Source organism: Varanus komodoensis, unplaced genomic scaffold (assembly GCF_004798865.1).
Source record: "Varanus komodoensis strain SLA01 unplaced genomic scaffold, ASM479886v1 scaffold192, whole genome shotgun sequence".
Classification (NCBI taxonomy): domain Eukaryota; kingdom Metazoa; phylum Chordata; class Lepidosauria; order Squamata; family Varanidae; genus Varanus; species Varanus komodoensis.
Genome location: NW_025335557.1, coordinates 63513 through 87893, shown reverse-complemented (window position 1 = coordinate 87893; position 24381 = coordinate 63513). Strand labels below are relative to the sequence as shown.

General features: G+C 65.4%; 3 protein-coding genes and 1 long non-coding RNA gene across 4 annotated transcripts in view; 2 read left to right on the top strand and 2 right to left on the bottom strand.

The window, feature by feature from the left end:
* Window positions 1-5228: 5228 nt before the first annotated feature.
* Window positions 5229-15025, top strand: TPP1 (tripeptidyl peptidase 1). The gene is given in 14 exon segments (XM_044428152.1): window positions 5229-5285; window positions 5368-5445; window positions 5962-6101; window positions 7794-7944; window positions 8051-8172; window positions 8551-8744; window positions 8934-9132; window positions 9929-10117; window positions 10842-10914; window positions 11580-11700; window positions 12537-12695; window positions 12789-12854; window positions 12856-12927; window positions 13194-15025. Coding segments are annotated over 14 exon segments (1713 nt in total). The 5' UTR covers window positions 5229-5274; the 3' UTR covers window positions 13332-15025.
* An 89-nt stretch (window positions 15026-15114) lies between these two features.
* LOC123022456 lies at window positions 15115-15850 on the bottom strand. Its single transcript, XR_006414520.1, has 2 exons — window positions 15631-15850; window positions 15115-15481 (listed from the first exon to the last, which is right to left on the bottom strand). It is a non-coding gene; the product is annotated as an uncharacterized LOC123022456 (long non-coding RNA).
* A 193-nt stretch (window positions 15851-16043) lies between these two features.
* Window positions 16044-17270, top strand: TAF10 (TATA-box binding protein associated factor 10). Its single transcript, XM_044428151.1, has 5 exons — window positions 16044-16215; window positions 16325-16560; window positions 16638-16702; window positions 16874-16988; window positions 17092-17270. The coding sequence occupies exons 1-5, from the start codon at window positions 16059-16061 to the stop codon at window positions 17179-17181; spliced, it is 663 nt and encodes a 220-aa protein (XP_044284086.1). The 5' UTR covers window positions 16044-16058; the 3' UTR covers window positions 17182-17270.
* A 1603-nt stretch (window positions 17271-18873) lies between these two features.
* ILK (integrin linked kinase) overlaps window positions 18874-24381 on the bottom strand; it is an 18133-nt gene continuing 12625 nt past the window's right edge. The window contains exons 4-15 of the mRNA XM_044428150.1: window positions 23902-23999; window positions 22271-22436; window positions 21990-22085; window positions 21636-21732; window positions 21354-21437; window positions 21165-21250; window positions 20966-21075; window positions 20590-20717; window positions 19977-20098; window positions 19794-19893; window positions 19423-19553; window positions 18874-19333 (exon numbers count right to left, since the gene is read on the bottom strand). Of these exons, the coding sequence (XP_044284085.1) occupies window positions 19184-19333; window positions 19423-19553; window positions 19794-19893; window positions 19977-20098; window positions 20590-20717; window positions 20966-21075; window positions 21165-21250; window positions 21354-21437; window positions 21636-21732; window positions 21990-22085; window positions 22271-22436; window positions 23902-23990 (1359 nt within the window). The 5' untranslated portion in view covers window positions 23991-23999 and the 3' untranslated portion in view covers window positions 18874-19183. The remainder of the gene's footprint in view (window positions 19334-19422; window positions 19554-19793; window positions 19894-19976; window positions 20099-20589; window positions 20718-20965; window positions 21076-21164; window positions 21251-21353; window positions 21438-21635; window positions 21733-21989; window positions 22086-22270; window positions 22437-23901; window positions 24000-24381) is intronic.

The following is a 24381-nucleotide window of genomic DNA, read 5'->3' as shown; positions in this document are numbered from 1 at the left end:
GAGAAGCAGCGGAGGAGGAGTGCCAAAGCCACGGCTCCGTGCGGGACACGCGTGGCTCCCGCCCTGAGGCGCGCCTGGCCTCCCCCCCTGCGCACCTCGTGCACACCCCTCCCCCCCGCTCACTGCACAGACACTGCTCCGACCTCTGCACATGCTCTGGGGTGGGCCTGCTCTCCTGCCCATGGGCACATGCAGGCAGGGTGCCTGTCCTCACTCTGCTCCCTTGCACAGACGCTGTTGCGTGTGCCAGGAACGGGAGCGCCCTGGCCCGGGGGCGGCGACGGGGGGCGGCCGCTCCTCCATGCTGGAGTTCGCCCGCGCTGGGGCCGCTGCCTGGCAGCCTTGCCTCGGGGGAGCCCCAGGGCTGCAGCATGCCGCAGGCAAGAGCGGGGGTGGGGGGCCGTGGTCGCTCTAGCAATAATGCAGTGCCCCCCTCCCCCTCCGGGAGTGAGAAGACGCGCCAGGTTGGGCACGGAAAAATCCAGCTCCCGTTCCAGGTCGGAGTTTCGCTCCCGGAGCCCTGCATCCGGAAAGCCAGCAAGTGCCGAGGGCGCCCTGCGGCTCCAGGGCCCGGCTCCGACGAGCGGAGTGTACGAGTGGGTCTTGGGCTCAAGACGGGCGGGCGCCGCGGCCCGGGGAAGCGGTGGCCCCGCCGTGCACCTGGCCCGAGGCCCCCGCGGCTGCGCCCCCGCGCCCCGAGGTGCAGCTGCAGGAGCGCCTGCCACGCAGCAGCGGGAAGCGCGAGCGGCGCGCCTGGAGCGGCGGCTGCGCGACTGAAGGGGAACCGGCTGGGGGAGCGCTGCTCGCGTAGCTTCCCAGAAGGCGCCGGCGAGCTGGCCGGTGCGCCCCCCCCCCCCGGGAGCCGCGCGCACTCACGCAGGGCGCCAGCCGGTGGAGCGGACGCTGGCTGTGCCGGCGGGGGCGGAGGCCCGGTGTCCCCCGCGAGGCGCCCCCCGCCTCCCCCCACCTTTGCCCGCTTCCGAGTCGACTCCACGCAGGTTCCGCTCCTGCCCACCCGGGCCCCGTTATTTATTGCCTGTCCGTTTCCAGGGTGTGTACTTTCTCTGTATCCGGAGCGCAGCATGTGACTTGGGTGCTGCCGCCTGGCCGCCCCTTTCGGGGGCCAGAGCCCAAGTGCCAATTTTTTAAAGCAATGCCTTAATAAACCACTCGGCGTTTGTAACGGCTGGGCCTGCTCCGTGCCGCCGTGGCGATCGGGCGCGTCCGCAGCTTTCGGGCGGGCGGGGGGGGGGACTGGGCGGAAGAGGACGCGCGGCCGGCCCGGGAACGGGAACGGGCGACGGCCTGGGGAGCGGCGTGCCTCCCGCTGGCCGCCGGGGGGCCGGGGCGGCGGCGACGAGGCCTGGCGCGCATGTTGGTGTTCGACGGGGAAGCAGGGACGGCGCCGCGCGCCTCCCGTCGCCCGCTCGGCGGCGGCTCCGCGCTGGACCGGCCGGGGCGCCCCCGCTTGGCGAGTCAGGCTGATCCCAGGCTGCGCCCCCGCGTCCCTCCGGCTGAACCCCCGGTGCGGGAGCGGGACCCGGCGGCGGCGGCGGGGTGCAGGTGCACCCCGAACCGCACCTGAGGCAGCCTCAGGGTCCCGCCGCTTCTGTCAAGTGCCAGCCCTGCCGCCGTCCCGGCTCTGGAAGGGACGTGGGAAGGCCCGCGATACCCGAGCGCCCCCCCCCCCACTTCTGTGCCTTGTTCCCTCGCTCGAACTTGCTGCCCGGGCCCTGCCGGCCACTCCTTGTTCCCACTGGTCGCGACCACGCCATTCTCTGGCTTCCATCTTCCTGAGCCGTGCCTCAGCTGGCCCAGAGTCGGGCTCAGGTGAGGCTTTGCTGGCAGCCCCCCCATGTTCTCCCCCCAGCAGCCCATGTGAAGCGCCAAGCCCCAGTGGCCCCTCACAGCCATGGAGTCTCCATCTTGTATGGATGCACTTGGGTTCTTGTCCCTATCAAATCTCATTCTGTTGCTTCCAGCCCGGTGTTCACGTTTCTCAAGATCGCCCTGGATCGTCATTCTGTCTTTTAGGGTGTGTGCTTTTCCACCCAGTTTTATATCATCTGCAAATCTGATTATCTTTCCTTGTACTTCCCCACCCAAGTCATCCATAAAGATGTTGAGGAGCACTGGGCCCAGGACTGAGCCCTGTGGCGCCCCACTAGCTGCCTCCCTCCGGTCTGAGAAGGTGTTGCTAAGGAGCTCTTTGTGTCCCGTTCAGCAGCCAATGCTGGAGCCATCTAACAGTTTTTCTGTCTAGTTCACCTTTTTATAGTTTGCTTATCAGGATGTCGTGAGGCACAATGTCAACAGCTTTACTAAAGTCGAGGTAGATTCTGTCCACAGGGTTTCCACTGTCCATATGGAAGGTTACCTAGTCAGAGAGAGAGAGAGATTACATTAGTCTGACAGTATTTGTTCTTGATAAATCCATGTTGACTTCTATTAATCACTGTTTGACTGAAAAAGGGACATAGGGACAAACCCCGACCCCCCGGCCAAACTCCACCACTGTCCACTGGCTCCTGGAGAGCTCGGCTGCTTGGCTCCCGGAGTCCCTGGACCAGCCGGGCAGCTTCCTCTCACCTGCTCAGGCAGGAGCCAGGAAGCAGAGCAACCAGTGCACCAAGCCCAGCACGGCCACTGGAGGCGGACGGGTGGCTCGGAGTAGGCGGCAAGCGGCAGCGCCCGCCAGCAGGGCCAAGGAGCATCCTGCCACTGCCCCGGGGCCAGGCACACATCCTGGGGAGGGCTCACCGCCCGCCCGGCAGAGAGGGGGCAAAGGCTGCTCCGCGGCAGGACCGAGGCCGGCATGGCTGCTATGAGCACGCTCGCTGGCAGCCCACACACGGAGGGCAGGGGGTGCGGCAGGGGCCTCGGGCGTATCTCTGGCAGCGGAGAGGAAGGGAGGGGCGCAGCCTCCCGGTGACTGCCAGGGGCCCCCCAGGCCACCCCTCCCTCCTGCTCCCGCAGCTTCTGTCCTTGCGGCTGCCAACAGCACAGCGTGGCTGATGGGCTAGCAAGTCTGCCCACCTGCCCCGGCTTCCACGCCTTCCGGGAGAGCACCTGCCCCCCTGTGCCTTGGATGGCTGCTGCCCGCGCCTTCTGGGGCCTGCAGGGAGGAGGCCAGCGTATAGGGGGAAGCTCGCGGGGGGCCAGGCCCAGAGCTTGGCTGGGGCAGCGCCGCCCGCTGTGCTTTCTTGTGGGCAAGAGCAGCCCGTCTTGGGCCGCATCTGCTGCAGGGGTGGGCAGGGAGGAGGGAAGGTGCTCGCCTCTGCAGCACTCACACACGGGGGGGGGGGGGGGGGGGGGGCGGCCACCTGGCGTCCGAGAGGAGGAAGCCAGCAGCACAGTGCCCGTCCCTTCCCTCCAAGGCGGGAGCTTCGTGTGAAGCTGGAAAGGAGCAGGGGAAGAGCAGGGCACGTTGACTGGCAAAGGTACAATGCGGGAGCTGCCAGGCAATCTCGATGAGCAGCCACAGATCCGCAGCAGGGCTCTGTGCGCCTTGAACCGCCGCCATTTCATTGGTGAGAACTACCCAGGTAAACCCTCTGCAGAGTCCAAACCTACAAAGGCGCTGCCGGGCAGAAGTGCAGAACCAACCACATGTTTCTAGAACATATACAGAGTGTTTGATGGGCTTCTAAACACACACACAGGAACAGAGCAGATGATGAGCGAATGGTTGGTGCGCAAAGTGAGGGATCTGCAGGGGACAGGAGATCATGGTACAGCCAATATCCGTGCTGTATCAGCATGACAATCAGGAAGGCACATGAATCATTAGAGGTCTTGGGTGTGTGTTTTGGGGCAGGCGATTTCAAAAGAAAGGAAAAGCTAGTCAGGGCTGTTCTCAGCAACTGACTGCTCCAGCAACAGGCAGTCCCTGCCCACACCCGAGTCCCGAAAGAATCACAGACTAGGACAGCTGGAAGGGGCCATGGAGGCCACCGGGTCCAACCCCTGCTGTTGCAGGACACCAATTACACCATCCCACTCCGCGGGCGGTCCAGTTTCTGTTGGGAGACAAATTCTGTTACTCCAAGTTTCTAACTCAACCCTGACTGCTCTTTAGAAGGCCAGATCCTGAAGATGAAACTCAAATATTTTGGCCACCTAATGAGAAGGGAGGACTCTCTGGAGAAGAGCCTGATGCTGGGAACAATAGATGGCAAAAGAAGAAGGGGACAGCAGAGGATGAGGTGGCTGGATGGGGTCACTGAAGCAGTTGGTGTGAGCTTAAGTGGACTCTGGGGGATGGTGGAGGACAGGAAGGCCTGGAGGAATGTTGTCCATGGGGTCACAATGGGTCGGGCATGACTTCGCAAATAACAACATTGCTGACAACTTTCTCCTATAGAAAGCAGAGGAAGGAACTAGAGGAACGGCCATCCTTGACCTGATTTCTAACCAACAGAGACAGAGTGGCAGTTATGGGAGCTGTGGGGGAAAGTGACCTTGCCATGCATGAATCCTTGATGCTGGAGGAAGCAAAAGCGAAGTGTAGTGAAAACACGTACCCTGGTTTTTAGGAAGGACAGTTCTAAGAAACTCAGAACACTGATAGGTGATGTGCCATAGCAAGTGTCTCTAATGAGAAAAGGAGTCCAAAATGGGTGGGAAATTTTTAAAGAGGGAATTCTAAAGGAACAGACAGTCCCGACAAGGGAAAAGGCCAGAGGACAGCAGAAGGAGCCCTCTTCATCGGATCGCGACTTCCCGTGACCTAGGCGGCTGCGGGGGGGGGGGCGGGGGGACGTGCTGTCCTACACGGGAGGCGTTCAGGATGCAACTGGGCGGCCATCGGAGAAGGACGCCTTAACCGGAGTCCTGCACCGAGCCAGGGGTGGCGCCGGGGGCCCCTGGGGCCCTTCCCACTCCACCGTCCCACGATTCCACCCAGCGGCAGGCGACTGGGCGGGAAGCGAGCAGCCTCTGCCGGGGCTCCGCTCGGCCCGCTTCCCCTCTTGCCCCGCCCAGAACGGGTGCTCCTCGGTCGGATGAGGCGCGGTGCCCAGCGCGGGGGCGGCCGCGATCCCGGCGGCCGTGCGCGCTCTGCCGGCCAGGGGGCCTTCGCGGGGGCCCCCCGGCCGTGGGGCAGACGACCCGGCCCGGCCCATGGCGCCCCGGGGCAAGGCGCAGGGGAAGGCGGGCGGGCAGCGCCGCCGCGGCGGTCATGTGACCTGCCGAGCACGCCTTCCGCGGCGGCGGTCATGTGACTGCCGCCCACCTCACTCAGCGCGGCTCCTGCCGGGGCGAGCGAGCGCCGCGATGCAGCTCCGGTACGGCGGGCAGGCCCGGGGGGCGGGAGCGCGGGCAGCGGCGCCCCTCCCGGTCTGACCCTTCTCCCCCCTCCTCCCCCAGGTGCCTGCTGGCCGCCCTCCTCTGCGCCGTGCGCCCCGCCACCGCCGGGTGGGCTCCCGAGCCGGATCAGCTCTTCCGGTAAGCGAGATCCAGCGCGGCGAACGGGTGGGCGGACGCCCCGGAGCCGCGGCCTCTCCCTCCTGCAGGGAAAGAACGGGGCGGCTCCACGCGGGACCCCTGGCGGAGGCGCCTCGGAGCGCCGGGCGGGCCGCCGGGGCAGGGCGGCCTCCTCCCCCCGCCCTCCCCACGGCATCGCCGGCGCTCTCGGCCCTGGAGGCTCGCCCGGAACAGGTGCACGCGGGGCCGCGCTCTGGGCAGAAGGCAGCCGGGCTGCCAGTCGGAGGACTCGCCGCCGCCCCGCGCAGCTGCGGGCGCGGAGCCCAGCGTCCTCCTGTGCCTTCCGTGCTGGCCAGCGCGGGGGTCCCCCTAAGGACCAGAGGGGCGGCCCCCGGCCGGAAGCGCGGGGTGGCGTTAGCCAGGCTGCCCGGCCCTGTTGCGGGGAGCCGGGCGCCGAGCCAGCGGTCCGCGTGGGCCGTCCAGGCGGCTCCGTGCCCGTGGCCCCTGCGCTGTCCGGGCCCCACGTCTCTCCTGTAGGACCCCCGCCGGCTGGAGCGATGCGGGCCGCCTCGCCCCCTCCGAGACGCTCAGCCTGACGTTTGCCCTGCGGCAGCGGAACGTGCAGCGCCTGGCCAGGCTGGTGCAGCAGGTCTCCAGCCCGGACTCCGCGAAGTACGGTAGGTCGCTTCGGCCTCGGTCTCCTTCTGGAGGAGTCGCAGCCCCACCTGGCAGGCGTCGCGCCGTGGGTCGTGGGCGTGGAGGAAGAGGCCGCCTGTCCTGGCAGCACCTCTTGAAGCGGCGGCGCTCGCAGCGGGGCTGGCCGGGGCAGAGCACCCGCCAGTGCTGGCCTGCCCTGGCTCCGGCTCCGGCTCTTCCCGCGCTTCTGCACCGTTTGAGGCTGAGCCTGAAGGGACGCTTGGCTTCCGGCGGAACACTTGTGGCTGCCCGAGCATTGTGAGCCCCGGCCTGGAACAGCTGCCCCCAGGAAGCGCATGCCGCCCTCGCGGGGGGCAGAGGCTCTTCCTGCAGGCAGCGTTCACCCGTGCTGCTTCTGTGCAGGAGGCTTCCCTCTCTGGAGTATCACCTGTCAGCTTTGCTGGACTTTGACCCACAGGGCCACACCTCCTCCAGGACGCCCGTCCCCATCTTCTCCGTGCGGTTTCTATCCAGAGACGACTGCATCCCATCGGATGCACCTCGCTTCTCCTCCGCCACCAGGCAGGCCGGCTCCTTCAGTGGCCTCAGGCTTCTGGCACTGGCACAGAAACACCCAAGCAGAAAGTCCCCCTCCAGCAGTGTGCCTCTGCCGTTCTGGCACATCGTCCTCCCCAGCCGGTTACCATGGCTTACCCTAACCTGGTTTCTACTTCCTTCCCTCCACACCTGGGGAATTCTGGAACTTCCTCCGTTAGGGATTATGTGATGCAAATTGGATGCTTCCCGGTTCCTCTTGGCTTTCTCTTGGTGTGGTTGAAAAGCGACTGCTTCCTCTTTTATGTTAGGTGCCAGCAGTCTGGTTTCATTTTGGTTCAACAGGAGGGCATTTCTCTTGTTCAGATCTGGCTCCCCCCAAAATGTTCCCCAGTCCCTAAGAAATGTGAAGCTCCACTACTGCCTCATCCGCGTGCTGGATGCCCAGCTGCGCCTGCAGGCTGACCTGGCAGCATTTCGAGCTCTCCAGTTTGTGGCATCATCTTGTGCAGCGTCCTTCTCTGGTTCTCAGTCATCCAGCTCAGTTATCATATTAATGCCTTGGCTGAGTTAATTGAGAAGCTCTGTTTTGCTTTGAGCTGCTTCAAACTTGCTTCTGGTGAATTCACATCTGGATCAGGTTTGCTCAGTTCATCGTCTGTTTTTCGCAGTGCTTCAGCTGGCAGGGCTCCGCTGTGGCCTGTTTGCTTTTCAGCCTCCCAATGGCCTCAGCCATTTTGCTCCTGACCTTGAACTGCAGTGTGTTCTTCCTGGATCTTGGTACCCAAATTTTGCAGACCACATCTAGCAGAGCTTCCTTAAAAAGGAAGACTCTTGTTTTCTGATAAACTAAGCAAACCGAGCAGAGTCGAAATTAGCGTTACTTCCACTTTCTGAAGAAAAGCATTTAGAATTTCAGCGGGGAGAGACTGTAATTTAGGGGCTTTCCTGGAGAACAGACTGACAGGTGCAGACAGGCCCCAGGACTGGGCCGAACTGCACGAGGCCTGTCCATTTCCCCGCTTGGCGGCAACGCTCCCTGGAGGGTCATGGCCCAGCAATGCCACCCGAAAAGTGGGAAGAGGGAGGACACGTCGACGCACCGCAAAGCCTGGAATGACCGTGGCGAGCGCTGCCTGAGAACAGGTCTCTGCTCTGCTGTGCTTCCTGCCCTGCAGGACAGTTCCTGTCGCTGGCGGATGTGCAGGCCCTGGTCGCCCCCTCCCCACTGACGCTGGGCACTGTGCAGAAATGGCTGGACCGTCACGGCGTCTGGGACTGCAGGGCAGTGAGCACCATGGACTTCTTGCAGTGCCAGCTGCCAGCTGGGTGAGTTGGAAGGAAGGGGGGGGGCATGATCTTTGGCTAGGAACTGATGCTCTGCAAGGGGAGGGTGCCACGACCCGCCAGCTGAGCGCCTGCCCCTTCTGTGCAGCACGGCAGAGCGACTGCTTCCGGGTGCCCAGTTCCATCGCTATAGGAATGGCACGCTCAGCAGCGTGAGGTCCCCATCTCCCTACACCTTAAGTGAGGAGCTGCAGGAACACGTTGATTTTGGTATGCACGACTTTTGAAGATGGGAGAAGGGGGGGCAGTGGGGTACCCAGGCTGAGCCTGGAGTCCCCTGTATGCTCACACCCTGCAGTCCAGGTCTGCCGGGGGGCTTGGGAGGGTCCTCACTGGAACTCCCCAGATGCCCTCCCTGTTCAGGGGAGGCCTGTGGGGGGAGCTGCCTTTTCTGCGCCCCCCCATGCCAGCTGCAAGGCCACGGATCAACGGGGGAGGTGCTTCTGTGAGGCTTTCCCAGCCTCTCCCAGCCTGCTCCGTGCTGCTGGACGTTAAACCGAGCGGTGTTTGCGGTAGTTCCATGGGTGGCCCCCTTCTCCCTGCCCCCCCTGCAATCACAACCCCCCTTTCATCTTCCCCAATTCTCAGTGGGGGGCCTTCACCGGTTCCCAGCCGAGAGGAAGGTGGTGAGTCGGGCCTGGGCCTCAGGGCGGATGTGGCCACGGCGTGCCACGCGTTCCACTTTCCACTTGGGCGTGACTCCGGCTGTGATCCGCCAGCGCTACAACCTGACCGACGGAGATGTGGGCACCTTCCAGAACAGCAGCCAGGCCTGTGCACAGGTAAGGGCCCGCGGTTCTGCCTGCCTGCAGGTGTCCCTTTGCCCAAGGGCTTTGGGCGGTAGTTGCCTGCCAGCTGAGCCCGGCTCCTCAGACGGCCTTGAAGGTGCAGTGGTGCATCCGGTGCCAGCAGTGAGTGAGCCAAAGCACTGCCATGCGGGCAGCGGGCCCACAGCACCTCTTCTTCCCCAGTTCCTGGAGCAGTACTTCCACCAGGCGGACCTGTCAGAATTCATGCATCTGTTTGGGGGAGGCTTCCCGCACCGCTGCAGTGTCGACCGGGTCGTGGGCCGCCAGGGCCAGGGCAAGGCCGGCCTGGAGGCCAGCCTGGACGTGGAGTACCTGATGAGCACGGGTGCCAACATCTCCACCTGGGTTTTCAGCACTGCAGGTATGGCGCGCCTGGCTCTCCCTCTCCATGGCGGGGTGCGGGGGAGAGCCGTCCGACCTCTTGCCCATCCCAGCATGGTGGGGACTGGCACCTGCCCCCTGCCTGCCCCCGGCTCTTTGCGGGCAGGTGTTTCAGGGTGGCTGGGTGGAGCTGTCTGGCCTCTAGGGCTGAAAGCAGCTGGGATCCCAGTGCCAGCTGCCGGTGGGGGGGGCAGCACTGGTGAGCGGCGGCCCCTTGCGTGTGGCCTTTCCGGAGGCATTGGACCAGCCCATGCAGGAGTGGGTCAGTGGTGGGGTTCCTCTGATGATGCCCTGGAATGTGGGGGGTCAGGGCTTCTCCAGGGCTTCTCTGGGGACGCAAACCAGATGCACCCTGCTGTTCTCACGGTCCGGTGGGCACGCCGGTGCAGGCCGGGAGCAGGATGCTGGCTCTTTTCTGTACCATCTGATCACCAAAGCCCTCTGGGCAGGTGGCAAGACCTCTGCCATAGCATAGCACATCAGAGCACTGCAGCGCCATAGCCTAGAATCCAATGCAACATGTAAAACGGTATTTCAGACAAAACCTGAGCAGCCGCAAGACACACCAGCTCCCCTCGCGTGGCAGTGTTCCCCGAACCGCAGCTCCGCTCCACTCCAACCCACTCTTCATCTTCACTATCACCACTACATTGGCTGGCATGTGTGGGGTGGGCCTGGAGTGAGTGTGGGCCCCAAGGCTGGGCCGAGGGGGGGGGGAGGGCAAGTCGCCCCCCTGCCCCTGCCCCTGCCCAAGGCCCTGTGCCTGCCGCTGCCAGGGAGGCACGAGAGCCAGGAGCCATTCCTGCAGTGGCTGCTGCTGCTGAGCAACATGTCCGCCCTGCCCTGGGTGCATTCCGTGAGTTACGGCGACGACGAGGACAGCCTGTCCCGAGCGTACCTGGAACGTGTGAACGTGGAGTTCATGAAGGCGGCTGCCCGGGGCCTCAGCATCCTGTTTGCCTCAGGTGTGTGTGTGGGGGGGGGCGCAGGGCACGCCAGATCAGCAGCGTCGTGCAGCCCTTTAGCTCGCGGGCTGGTCCCCAGGCTCAGCCCGGCACCCATGCCCCCGGGTCACCCAACATCCCTCAGGCCTCCTCCCGCCTCAACCATGGGGCAGTTGCCTGCACGGAGTGGGGGGGCGGGTGGGTGGGCGGCCCCCCCCCGGCCTCTCCTGCCCGGCCTCTCCTCCCCGGCCTCTCGGCGGCACATGGGGTTTCCTGGGTTGTGCCCCCCTGGGAGATGGGCCTGGCCACCTCCCTTGTGGGGCGCGCTCGGGTGTCACTCCTCCGCTGTCACAGGTGATGCTGGAGCGGCAGTTCCGGCTCCTTGGGGAGTGCTTACTCCCGGGGTGGCGGAGCCCCTTTAGGCTGTGGCTGAGCGGTCTGAGCTGTTCCATGTAATGCATGCGAGCTCGTTGGCTACCCTTTACGGGAACCCTATTACTGTGACAGACTCCTGTCCGCCTTTCTGAAGTGGGTTTGCAATGCGGCTTCCAGAACACATAATTTAAAATGCTCTCAATGAAAGAGTGAAGCCGTGGAAAGTCACAGCAGCAGGAAAACCAGGGCGGTGCTGGCGAAAAGCCCGGGCCATGCATGTGGGTTCTGGACAGAGTGGGACTTGCAGGGAGAAAGGGGGCAAGCAGCGAGTTCCTGTGACCGGGGCTGGGTCTGCTTTCGATTTCTGCAGGTGACTTGGGGGCAGGGTGCCGGACTACCTCTGAAGGCAAGCACGTCTTCCGCCCCAGTTTTCCTGCCTCCAGGTGAATGGAAGGGATGGGCAGGGGTTTCCCAGCATTCTCTGCTTCTGCCATGTGAGGTCAGGGGTGGGTGTGTCTGCCCCATGGGGCAGTCGCCCCGATGACAACGGGGAGTCGACCATCTGCAGGAATGGCCCTTCCTGATCCAAGCCCTCCTTTGGGTCTTGCTGGACTGAGTTGGAATTGGTTAACCTCGGGGTTTCCCAGATGCCAAATTCTGTAGCAGAGACTAGATCTCTGCTGTACGGTGCAGTGAGCTGGTCGGAAGGCTGGACTGGGCACCCGGGAGCCCCGGCTTCCCACCCTTGCCCGGCTACCATACTCCCTCTGTGCCTTCGGGAGGGTCAGCCCCCCCAGCCTCACAGGGCTGCTGCCGAGCGGCGCTGCGAGGCACCGTGGGCGCAGGAGAGGAAGAGGCGGGACGCAGATGCGGAGCGGCAGCAGCCATAGGACCCCTGCCTTGGGGCTCGGAGGCCCTGTGTGGAAAGGCAGCTAAGTCCAGGCTGGGTGGGCTCGGGGGGCCGCCTGGAGGCTTCTGCTGTGCGAGGACCGTTCCAGGAGTCTGGTGAGGCCCCTGCCTGCCTCCTCGCCGCCCCCCGGGAGGACAGCGATGGTCGTGCGTTCCATTGTGGACGCCCATGATGGAATGCTCTGTCCTTCGCCCACAGCCCCTATGTGACCACTGTGGGTGGGACATCCTTCCGGGATCCCTTCCTGGTGAGCGCTGAAGTCTCGGACTACATCAGTGGTGGAGGGTTCAGCAATGTTTTCCCCATGCCCAGTTACCAGGTATGTCCGGGGCCTTCTGTGGGGTGGCTTCTGGTCAGCTCACCTTTCCAGCCAGCCTCCTGCTTCTGCCACCGCTTGTGCTTTGGGTGACCTGTGGACCCTGTTGCCATGCGGCTTTCGGAGAGCCTTGCGCAGCAGGTGCCTCCGCGTGATCGGCACGGATAGCTGAGCGGGGAATGGAAACATGCCAGCACAGGCCCTGGGAAAAGCCGCATTCCCTTGCTTTAAAGGATGGCAGATGCCCTTCCTGCCTTCACTTGCAATGGAATCGGCCGGCCGGCCAGCCCGCCAGCCCCGTGGGTTCACACTCCATGCCGGATGTGCATGCAGGCCTCCGTGCTCGCCCTGCCGGGGGCTTGCTGCCCTGGTGCCCCCCTCCAGGCTGCCTGCTCTGGCGGTCCCTCTGGGCCACGCGGTCCCCTGAGAACCGGGCAGGCGTCCTGCCGCGACTCCCCCAGGCACCGGCCGTGGCCTCCTCCCTGCCTGCAGAGCCATGCTTCTTTGCTGCCCTCCTGCCCCAGAACCTCCTCAACCGCCCCCTCGCCCATCCCCCAAGCCAGTCCCTCGCTGGCGCGGATGCCCCCCAGCTGGGCCGACACACCCCGGGCACCAGGGCTTGTGCGGGGGGTGGACTCGCGGCTGGACCCCAGGGTGCTTGCATTGGGAGCATTGGGAGACTCGGCCTCTGCGGACTGGGAGCAGGATGCTAGGGGAGGGGGCCTGCCTGCTGGCAGGGATGGAGCAGGACGAGCCTCTGTGAGCTCCGCGGGGGGCGCTGAGCGGGCCCCCCTGGGCTGACCCAGCACCACCTCTCCTCTCGCTTGCCCCCGGGCCAGGCGGCTGCCGTGAAGCGGTACCTGAGCGTGGCCCCCCGGCTGCCGCCCTCCACGTACTACAACAGCACCGGCAGGGCGTACCCTGACCTGGCCGCGCTCTCGGACAACTACTGGGTGGTGACCAACCGCATCCCGGTGCCCTGGGTCTCCGGCACCTCGGTGAGTCTGCCGCCCTGCGGGCCACATGCGCCAGTCCCCGCCTGGCAGGCTGGCCGATCGGCCCGGGCTCACCCCGCCGTGTTCCCTCTGCAGGCCTCGACGCCCGTGGTGGCAGGCCTCATAGCGCTGATCAACGACCAGCGGCTCCGGCGCGGGCGCCCCCCCCCTGGGCTTCCTCAACCCCGCTCTTTACCAGCTGCAGGGCCAGGGCAATAGCACGGCCTTCTACGATGTGAGTGCCCGGCTGCGGGGGGCGGGTGGAGGGCGGCCGGGGCCAGGCCAGGCCAGGCCAGGCCAGGCCCCGCAGCGCCCGGCCCCTTTCCCTTCCAGTGTGCCTGGGTGGCCGGGCGACGCAGCTCCTGTGGGCAGGCATTGCCACACAGCCTCCTTCATCCGCGCCGCGCTCCCCTGCGCTCTCCACGGAGGGGCGCATGCCACTAGAGAGCTGGCTTTGCAGGGACTCTCCAGGGCATCACCTCTCGCACTCTCTCCCCCCAGGTGACCCAAGGATGCCACCTGTCCTGCCTGGATGCCACCGTGGAGGGCCAGGGCTTCTGTGCCGCGCCTTCCTGGGACCCGGTCACCGGCTGGGGGACGCCCAACTTCCCGGAGCTGCTGCGTGCTATGCTGGGCTAGTGGCCAGGAGGGGCCGAGCCCTTCTGTCGCGGCCCGTGCCTCTGGCCCCCGCCTTGGCCGCTGCAGGAGGGGCTTGCTTGTGGGGGGACGTGACCGAGGAGCGCATGCTGCACCTCGTGGGTGGGAGCGCAGGGGCTGGCGGCTGTCTCTGGTGGGTGTCCAGGGCGAGCGAGGCCTCTCGCCGGTCGTGGCAGGCCCTCCAGCCTGCCTTCCAGCCAAGAGAGTGGCTGCTGGGCGCATGACACTCACAGCTGCTTCCTCTGTGACAGGAGTGGTGGGAAGGGTCCCCGCGTGCCTACCTGCCCTGGAGCCACTAGCCTTCCCCGCATCCCAGGAGCAGGCAGGCACCCCGCCTGTCTCGTGCCCGAGACCTTCCGGCAGGCGGGAGGGGCCCTGCGGCAGGCCGGCTGCTCGGCGTTCCCAGGAAACCCCCGCAGCACTCGGAGGCGGGTCCTCAGCAGCCGGTGGGCACTCCCCGTTCTCCGTGGGTGTGCAAGGGCAGATCTAGCAGCCCCTCTGCCAGCCGGACTGGATAGTCCGGCCAGTGGAGAGGCACAGGGGACCCTGGACTCACGCCTGAGCTGGTGCCTGATGCGGCCTGTGCCCCCCCAGCGCCAGGGCGTGGGGAGGGCGGCTTCTGCCAACGCGCCGTTTGTGGAGGTGACAGGAACGCCCACCGTGGGCTGCTCTTGGCCTGCCCCACCATCACCCGCTCTCCGCAGCCTGCCAGAGACAGCCATGCCCGCGGCTCAGCTTCAAGGCTGTGCACGGACGCGGATGTGCCCAAAGGAAGCCTTCCTTTCAGATGTCGGGCTGTGACTTCTCAGGTTATGCAGGATAGGAGGGGAGAGGGTTGTGGGACAGAAAAGGCTGCGGGGGTGGCTTACCCCTCAGCAGGACTGCCCTGGGTGCTGATGGCAGACCTCTGCCCCTTCAGCCTTTCCAGCTACTTGGCAGGCAGAAGTTCAACAGCGGCAGCCGGAGAGGGTGACATCTGCCTACCAAGGGCCTTCTGAATTTGGCGAGGCCTCTGCCAAGGCAAAGGCACTTTAGCGGCTCCGAGTCTGCGCCGAGAGTCAGTCTGCATCTGGTTGCTCTAACTGAGAGCCAAGCCGTGGCTGCTTAGGGGATCGGGACTTGGGGGAATGTTGAAATGCAAACGGGTTTTCAGGAAAATGAAAAAAAGCAATGTGTATCCGCTGTATGATTGGAAAAGTCTGCTCTGCCTCTTTAAATGCGGTGAAAAAACTCTCTTTGTCAGTAAATCCTTCTGCGACGCAGCCTGCCGGGGTCCACCAAGCCAGGGGCGGGTGACATGGCGGAGGCCAAACTCTGCAAGCAGCTCAGCTGCCTCGAGCACAGGGCAACCGGGAGCAGGCGGCACGCAGCTGCCAAGCGGGGCCAAGCACCCTCACTCCCAGTATAAGCCAATGGGACAAGCTGGCAGTGACTGGCTGGGAAAGGGATGGGGGGCTGTGGCGGGTTTCGGCTGTGTGGCTGGAGTGAAACAGGCAAACGCCATGTGGGCACCACTGGGAGAGCCATCAAAACTGAAACGGCCAGGCTGCAGTCCCCTTCCCCCAGTGTGAGCGCTGTGCATGGCCCTCCACCCAAGCCCTGCATAGCTCCCAGTGGTGCATGAAAGGGAGCGGTGCCCTTCAGAGTGGATAAAAATCAATTATATTTGGAAAATAAAAATATCAATTTTTAGTTCAAATCAGATTTTTCTATTTAAATCAGATTTTTAAAAAATGCTTCTTGAGAAAAAAAATCACTCTAAAGATAGTTTTCTATTCATGGTACATTTATTCATAAAAGGAGGACTCATTTTTAATTACGTAGCATGGATGTTTATATTTTTTGGTACATGAATTCCATTCTCAATATCATGCTTTTCCAGAGGTTTCTGAAAGATCATTGGGCAGTTGTTCTGTCTAGAAGATACTATCACAGATTCTCAAAACTGAATTTTGTGTCTGCAGGTAAAAATGCCTTTTCTTCACAGCAAAAAATGCTATAAAATAAACATACAGTTGAGAAAAAGCTCTTCATTCCATTGTTCCTTTGCAAATCTGTGTGCACAGAATCAACTCCGTGAGTAAAAGCACAATCCAACGCTCATCTCGGACGTCTTTCATGGCTTTACACAACTGCAACATAAGTAGAAGAACACAGGGAGACAGAGTTTTTCTTCTCCTTTTTTCCCAGCATCGCACCTTCCGGATTTGCTGTTTCGACCAGCCTTGACTTCCGGAACAATGCGCGCGACTGCTGGCTCAAAGCAAGGGCGGATAGTTACCGGGATGCAAAATGCAGCTTTAATTCCGTGAAATGCAAATCCCGGGGCATATTTTGAGGCGACCCCCCCCCCTTCTTCCTTCTTAACTCCAGCCTTCCGGGGCCCAGAAGCTTCGCCCGGGCCAGGCGCGGAGCGGCGGAGGCCTGCCTGGAAGCTCGGCTGGCCCACGGTCCAGGCCCCTCCGCGACCCAGCGGGGCCGGTCCCGGCTCGGCTCGGCGCCCCGCGAGGTCCCTCGCGCAGACGCCTCCCCGCGAGCGCGAGCCGGGGGGGAGGGAGAGGCCCGGAAGCGCCGCCGCCGCGAGGCCGCCCCCTGCCGGCGCGGCGGCGAAGCTCCGGCGCGGCTCTTCCGGGAGCTGAGCGCCCGCCCTCCCGTGCGCATGCGCCTGCCTGCCTGCTTCCCGGTCGGGCCGCCGCCGCCGCTCCGCCCATGAGCGCCGCCGGAGGAGGAGGCGGGGGCGTCGCGGAGCCCGACCCCAGCCCCGCCGCCCCTGCGCCGCCGCCCCCCGCCGCCGCCGCCGCCGGAGACAGCGCCAAGAGCAGCCCGGGCGTGGCGCTGGCCGGCGCCGGGGCGGCGGGAGGAGCCGGTGAGCGGGGCCGGGGATCGGGGGGGCTGGGACGGGGATCGGGGCCGGGCCGGGGGGGCCGGGGCGAGGCGAGCCCCCGCCCGGCCTCATCCTCCCTCTTCCCGCGCAGGTCCTGCCTCGGCCTCGTCGTCGTCGGCTGCCCCCGCGGCCCCCGGAGCGGCTCCCGCGGGCGAGGCTCCCCCGTCGGCGTCGTCGACGTCGTCCGTGCCTAACGGGATCTTCGTGCCGCCCGGAGGGGCCGCCAACGGCGACGCCAAGCCCGCCGCCCTCGCCTCCCCGGCCGCGGCGGCCTCCAGCGCGCCGCTCGTCGACTTCCTCTTGCAGCTGGAGGACTACACGCCCACGGTGGGAGCCCGGGCGGGCAGGTGGGCGGGGGGCGCGAGCCCTGCGGCCTGGCCCCCTGACCGTGCCCTCTCTTGCAGATCCCGGACGCCGTCACCGGCTACTACCTGAACCGCGCTGGCTTCGAGGCTTCAGACCCGCGCATGTGAGTCGGCCCGGGCCTCGGTGCTTCCAGCCCGCCTGGGACCGATGGCGCCGTCCCTTCCAGGGAGCGCTTCCTGCGAGTCCGGCCTCGCCAAGCGCTCCCGGCGTCCCGGGGCAGCAGGGTGTGCGGGGCGGGTGCCCGAGTGGCCTAACAGCCCCCTTCTCCTGGCAGCATTCGCTTGATCTCGCTGGCGGCCCAGAAATTCGTCTCTGACATCGCCAACGACGCCTTGCAGCACTGCAAGATGAAGGGGACGGCCTCCGGCAGCTCCCGCAACAAGAGCAAGGTGAGGGGGCGCCCAGCGGTCCGGGCGGCCAGGGCCCTTCGCGTCCTGCCCATGCCAGGCAGGATCCCAGTAGCCCCGGCTAAGCGCGGCCCTCTCTTTGCAGGACAAGAAGTACACGCTGACCATGGAGGATCTGGCCCCTGCCCTTGCAGAGTATGGCATCAACGTCAAGAAGCCGCACTATTTCACGTGACACGGCTGCCACATGGCTCTCTGGGGCAAGGAGCCCCCCCCCCACCTGCAGTGCTCGCTGTGCTGCCATTAAAACCTTCATGTCTTGGGCATCTTGTCTCTTGGCCCCTTCATGCTCCCCATCGCGCGAGTGCGCAGGCAGTGCCGCTCCTGGGAGAGGATGGCAAAGGAGGCGGCTGTGGGGGGTCCCCGCGGTTCTTTTCACTGGGGGAGGGCGGCTCTGGGAGTGGGGGGGGGGTGCCCCCGCCCAACCCTGTGCTTCGGAGGCGCCTGCCGCTCTGGCCGGCCCCTGCGGAGAGGGCAGCCCCTCCCTTGCAGGAGCCGCGCTGCTCTCTGCTCTGCGGCGGCGAATTGAACAGCGTGGACGGGCAGGCTGCGGCTCGGGGCAGAGTCCCCTTGCTGTGGCAGCCTCGCTGGCTGCATCGCGGTAGAGCTGGAGGGAGCCAGGGGCCCTCTGGCCCAGTCCTGGCTCTGCGCAGGGCGCCCTGTCACACCACCGTCTCAGAGCTGTCCGGCTGCTGTGCGGGAGACCCCACCCCCCAGTCCTTGGTCCCATTGGCCTGGCACAGCTCCAGTGTCTAGTCCCAGGCAAGACTGGAGTGACAGGAAGACTTCCTTCCGCGTGGGAAGCGCTGCTTTCTGGCCCCAGAGGGGCCTGCCCGGTGGAGGAGCCCCTTCTGCGGGCGAAGGGCCCGGAGGGCTCCACTTGCATCGCAGCCATCTTGCGGGGCTGCCCCGAGCTTTGCGGGGCCTGAATGCCTGCTGTCTCTGGCTAGCGGGACTGGTGCTGAGGAAGAGGACTCTGGTTCTACCCTCCTGGGGCCACTGGGCTTTTCTCCTTTTCTACGGTGAAGAGTTTTACAGCTTGGCTTTCTCCACCGGGGCCTTTTGAGATGTGCTAGGAATCATCTCCCAGCAGTCCCAGTGCAGGGCAGCTGGCTGGCTGGGGGGATGATGGGCAGATAGTCGGCACAACTAGAGAGCGCTGGGCAGGGAGGGAGGCTGTTCTGGCTCGGGCAGGGCCGGGAAAGGGCTGGTCCAGAGAAGGCTGCGGGGAGCAGCTGCACAGCGCCAGCGGCACGGCCCACTGCGCATGGCCCCGCTCCAGCAGCAGCGAAAGCGGGTGGCCCCCAGCTGCTGTTGGTCCTGGCTAGGCTCACGGCAGGGAGATGAAGTCCGTTGGCACCTGCCAGGCCAAGCGGCGCGGGCTGCCCTTCTCTGCAGAGGAGAGGCATGACCGACGGCAGTGCCAGGGAGCGTCTAGCGGAGCCAGAGGTCCCCCAGCAGCCGCGCTCCAGGAAAACAACAGGCGGGACTTGAGAGCTGGCCTGTGCCTGCGCTGTGGCTTCAAGGGAGACCGCCTGGGCCGAGGGCCAGGAGGCCTCTGTGGTGACAGGCTGGGGCTGCGGCACCCTCCGCCTGGGCCCTGCGCACCGGCCCACGGAGAGCGGTCCCCAGTTGGCTGGCCACAGCCATGCCCACTGCTGCCGACGCGTGGCCCAAGGACGGGGCAGACTGGGCCGGCGTTTTCGCAGCGGGAGCAGATGAAACTGCGAGGGCCGACAGGCAAGCGCCCACTGCCCGTGCTCACCACGGCTGTGCTCTCAGCCGGCTTTGCATTGAGCAGCCAGCAAGCCACGTCCGGGTTTGGTGCTGCTGCCCCTTCTCAGCCAAGAAACAAGCCGCAGCCTCCTTTAGCAGTAACAACGGTTTTATTTGGAGCTCGGCAGCTTTGCCCAGGCTCTGCATAGACAAGATTAAAAACCACATTGCACGGGCACGCCGGAGCACAGGGTGGGCTTGATGCAGGCGAGCAGGTGGACGGAGAGCGGGGCAGCGGCAGTGGCTACGTGGGCTGTTGAAGCCGGCGAGGAGGGCGGTTGAGGCGGCTCGGCAACCTGCCCACCGGCCCCGGGCAAGGCGGGTCTCGATCTGTACCGTATTGGCTTCAGGCGAGGAAGGGGCACTTCCCGAAGGCACTTGGGGCGGGGTGGACTCTCCCCTCATTTCTCCTGCATCTTCTCCAGGATGGGGACGATCATGTCAAATTTGGGGCGCTTGGCGGGGTCCTCATTCATGCAGATCTTCATCAGCTTGCAGATGTGTGGCGAGATGCCTGGTGGGATGGTGGGCCGCAGCCCCTCCAGAGCAACCTGGGGAAAGGCGCAGCCTGCTGACGTGTGCCCCAGGGCCGGGGCACCCCAGGGGCTCAGGGCCCCCCTCCCCTTCCCACCCCACGCACCTTCATGCCAATCTCCATGTTGGAGAGATCAGCAAACGGCACCTCTCGTGTCACCAGTTCCCACAGCAGCACAGCGAAACTCCACATGTCCGCTGAGCGCCGGTTAATCTCCTCTGCCTTCTTCTGCAGGGCTGTCAGTGGGGAGAAGGCCAGTGGTGTGTGAGGCGGCAAGGGAAGGGGGAGGCCCCGCCATGCAGGGGAACAATCTAGGGTGAGTGGCATCCAGCTGGGGTTTCTTTAGGGGCAGGGGAGAAAAACGGCTGTGCCCAGGAGCCTGGGGAGGACGTGGGCTCAGCTGGAGGCCACGCCGTGGGGCCCAGGGAGCAACAAGCACCCGGCCCTCGTGATGCAGGTGGGCCGGGAGAGCTCACCCTCTGGTGCCACCCAGGCCGGAGCGTACATCCTGCCTGGACACTGGAAGGAGAACTTGACGTCAGCCATGCTGATCCGGGCTGTCATATCCTCGTCTATCTGTGGCACAAGGAGAGACGGGAACGCTGAGTGCCCTTCCCTCCGCACACTCCCCCAGCCGCTGGAGGGAGCCCGCCACTCACCATGATGCCGCGGCTGTTGAGGGCATGGCGTGGGATGAGGGGCTCTAGCGTGTGCAGGAAGGCCATGCCCCGGGCCACGTCCAGGGCGAACTTCACCGCCTGGGTCTGGTCCACCACGAAGTCTGGGGAGAAGGCAGGGCTGTGGAGGGGCAGGCACTGGCAGGGCGAGCCAGCAGCCCCACCACCACTCGGACCTGTGTGGTGGCTTGGGAATGCGGGAGCTGTGGACCATGCGGGATGCATCCAAGGTGTTGGGGCAGCGGCCGGGCTGCTGTGCGATCCCCGTCTCCGGCACCCCCTCCCCATGACGATGCTGATGCCCAGCCAGTTCAGCAGGTGCTGGAGGAAGCCCAGGAATGCGGTGCCATGCTCCGTCCTGAGCAGGCTGTCTGCGGGCACCGCTGTGTGTGGCAGCGCTGGCCGCAGAGCCCCAGGTCTGGGGGGTTGTGCTCGTCGATGGCAAGGGTAGGGCTATCCCAAGAAAGGAGCCCCTCTGCGGGACCCTCAGCCACATCCCCACGGGGGGGGGGGGGGGCATGACCCAAGAATTCTGCCTGGGTGTGGGGAAGAGCCACTGGCGGGACCGCCAGGCTGAGCCAGCAGGGACACTTACTGGTGCCTTCGTGGAGCACGTTGTACAGGGAGCCGTAGGGCATCCAGTGGGTGATGATGGTGGGGTGTGGGGCCGGCGGGGCCTGGCAGGCGCCCAGCACTGGCAGCACGTTGGGGTGGGAGAAGATCCTGCAGAGGGTGGAGGCAGCGGTGAGCGGCGGGTACCCACTCAGGCTTCCTCTGCCCCCTGAAACCTCCCACGGTCCCTCCACAGCCCTTCGGAAGAAGAGGGCGCGGCTCAGGCAACTGGGGAGGGCAGGGGCAGATTCGACCCATGGCAGGGCTTCCCACAGGAGGGGCTGTGGGACCCCACACTCCGCAGCATGCCCGTGGCGAGCTGATGCCAGCCAGTCCCGGCCCACCTATCCTGCACGCACCTGAGCTTGGGGTATTCCTCGTTGAAATCCCGGCTCTTCCTGGTGGTCCAGTCCCGGATCTTGAGCAGCTTGATCACGATGTCGTTCCCCTGCCAGCGGCCCTTCCAGAGCTGCAGGAAATTTGGGAATGAAGTAAGAGGGAAGGAGCCTCACGCCCCACTCCCTGGGGTTGGAAAGAAGAGGGAGGCGCTTGCCCTACCTCTCCAGACTGGTTCCCGTTGAGCTTGTGGCCCAGGCTCAGCTGCCGAAAGTCAATCCCCGCCAGTTTGTTTAAAGTGCCGTTACCTAGGAGAGAACGTCAAAGAGGGCCCTCTCTTCTCCGCACCACACGCCACCCCATCTCCCCTCCAGCCGGCTCCCATTCCTGTCTTTCTTTGGGGTCTCTTACGGGGTCGAGTGCGCGTTGTCCCTTTCCAGAAAGTGTCCTTGTAGGGGATGCGGGTCAGGTTTTGACCCAACTTCTCCGCTCGTTCTGGAGAAGAAGAAAAATATGGAACCTGGTTGGGCAAGGGCAACCGAGGAGCAGCACCCAAGTGCGCTGGCACCATCCTCTGGCGGGGGGAGGCCACGGTGAGCCCGCCTTCTTGCCCCGGACCCTCCCTGGCTGCCCCCAAGGCCAGCGAGGCAGCCCTTCGCAGCCCTGCCTCCCACCGCCGGCTGCAGAACTCACCCCTCAGAGAGTCCCGCAGGGGCGCCTTGGCCTTGTCCAGGGGCGTCTCCCCGTATTTGTTGCAGATGCTGACGAGGGCACCACTGGCCACCAGGTCCTAGAAGCAGAGGGCCCACCTCCTCAGCCTTCCCCAGGAACCGGATCGCCCATCCCCACCTCCCCAAGGGCTGCCCTGGGGTGCTCTTCCCACTGTCGGGGCTGCACGGTGTTTGCTTCAGTCTGCAAACCCTGGAAGCGCTTGCACAAAAAGCAGCGTCAACACACGCTCCCGTCAAATGAATTGGCGTGGACGGCGGCTGCGCCACGGCTGCCCACGGGGCCTCCCCCCACCCCGGGCGTTGGGGCAGCGCTCACCTCAGCGACCGGCTCCTGGGCCCAGAAGCAGGCGTAGTGGAGGGGCGTGTTGCCATGCTCGTTCACGGCGTTGATGTCGGCCTTGAACTGGAGGAGCTGCCGGGACCGGGAGGGGGGGGTCAGCTGGAGCCCCGCGGGGAGAACCCACCCTGGCCAGCCGCTCCTCCCAGGCGGGAGAAGCCTGGCACTGACCCCTGCCACCTGCAGTGCCCCACAGGGAGGCCCGTGGGGCAAGGGGCGGGCAGGGGCCCGGTGAAGGGAGCCCGCCGGGCCTCTCCTACCTTCTGGACGATGTCTCGATGACCGTGGCTGGCCGCCAAGTGCAAGGGGGTGTCATCCCCCCGGTTCATGACATTGATGCGTGCCCCTCGCATGACCAGCATGTCCACGACGCTGGAGCGCCCCTCGCGGCAGGCCCAGTGCAGGGGGCTGAAGCCATGGTCGTCGCTGCGGGAAAGCGGGGGGCCGGCTCAGGCAGGATGCCCCCTTCCGTGCCCACTTCTGGCTGCAGGCTGGGGGGGCACGCAGCCCCAGGGTGCTCCGGAGCCAGGATGCCCGCTTGCCCCGGCACGCTGGAGGCAGCTGCTGCCTGCAGGGTGGGTGGAAGGCCAGGGAGTCCACCCCCCCAGCACTGCCGCTGCCTTCCCCTTCCCTGCTCTTCCCGCTTTGCTGCCCGGAGAGGGAGGAGGGAGAGGGAGAATGAGGCCCGGCCTTAAAAGGAGATCTGAGCCAGGAAGCAGGGAGAACCTCAAGCCAGGCGCCTCCCACTCCTCCCCACCCGCTGCAAAGGCCCACTCGGCTCCGCTCGGCTCAGGGCAGCAGAGACTTCGATGGGGCAAGGGGGGCAAAACACACTGCGTCCCAAGGGTGCGGAGGGCCCCTGCTTCCCTCGCAGCTGAAGGACCCAGCCAGGCATCTGTGCTCTTGGCACACTGTCCAGCAAGCCGACTGATGGGGCACGAAGACTCCTCCCAGGGATCACACCTCAGTGCTGACCGGACCCCCGCGAGCCGCCAGCCCCACCTCCTGGCTCTGGCATATGACGTGAGCGGCAGCACCCTTGACAGGTGGGGGCCCAGCCCCTGCTGGATGTGACCGGGGAAGGACTGAGCGTGATCCCTGCTGGGCAGCACTCCTTGCAGGGAGCCCGGCTCGCCCATGCGGGCTCTGGGGAGCACACAAGCATGGCCGCTTCCTGCCCGCGCAGGGCCCATGGGCACCCCAGGAGCAAAAGCGCCCCGCCTCCGCTTCTCACACGACAGGGCTGGCTGCTTGTGGCCCTACAGAGGCCAACTGACTGCAATGCCCATCACCCCGGCTATGCAGACTGAGCCTGATGGGACCTGTAGTCTCACATCTTCCTCGTGGAGCTCCTATTTGCGCCAGCCACTGCAGGCAGCATCTCAACATGCTGGGAGGCGGAGTCCAGAGCGTCTCGAGAACACCAGGCTGGGGAAGGCCACTCCTGAGGACCCCCATGCGACCCGCTTTCCAAACCTCCTGCGCAGAGCTGGAATTGCTGATCCAGAGGCACCAAAGCGGAGCACTGCTCCGACCTCGCAAGCTCAGGCACGGCCCGCTTCTGTCCGCGCTGCCAAATGCAGCGCTCGCCTGTGCAGCTGCCCTGCATTGTGCCATAGGCGCCTCTGCCGCCCTTCAGGGCCGGGGATGGCAAGGGGCCCCAACTGGAGGGCAGTGTGACTGGGGCAGGAGGCGCCCAGCCCTGAGCCACGGAAGGGGCGAGCGAAGGCAGAGCCCTGCGGCCTGAGGGGCGGGGGGCTGTGGCAGCCCGGCAGGATGCCTGCAGGCCAGACCCCCGCTCAGCCGGGCACCGTGGGCAGCCCCCCAGCCGGCCTCAGCACGGGGGCCGTTTCCCGCGGAGGAGAGGGAGCCACTGCCGCCGCCCACTCACCCCTGGTTGAGGTCGTTCTCTGTGTTGTCCAGCCAAAGGCGCACGGCCACCGCGTTGCCCTCCCGGCACTGCGTGAAGATGTCATCCATCCTCTGCTCCTGAAAGCGGCCAGGCGGCGGTCGTCAGCCAGCCTGCCCGCCCTGGCCGGCTAGCGGGGGAAGAGGCGCAAGGGGAGCCGACGGGGCAGTCAGCCGGGGGGCCCACAGGAACCCCCCGCGGCCGCGCGCCCTATCGCTGCCGCAGCCTTCCTGCAGCCACTTCCCGGCGGAAGTCCGCACCGGCTCCAGCCCTGCGCGCACGGCATCCCCCGGCGGGCCGCGGTACAGGCTCTGCCCGGGAGCCCGTCCCAGGAGCGGCCCCGGCCCTGGCCAGCGTCCTCCCCTCCCCTCGGTGCACGGGAGCGCCGGAGCAAAGGCGCGGCCGCCGATTTCCCGGGCGGAAACCTCCGCTCCGGGCGCGACTCCGCCGCGCCCCCCCCCC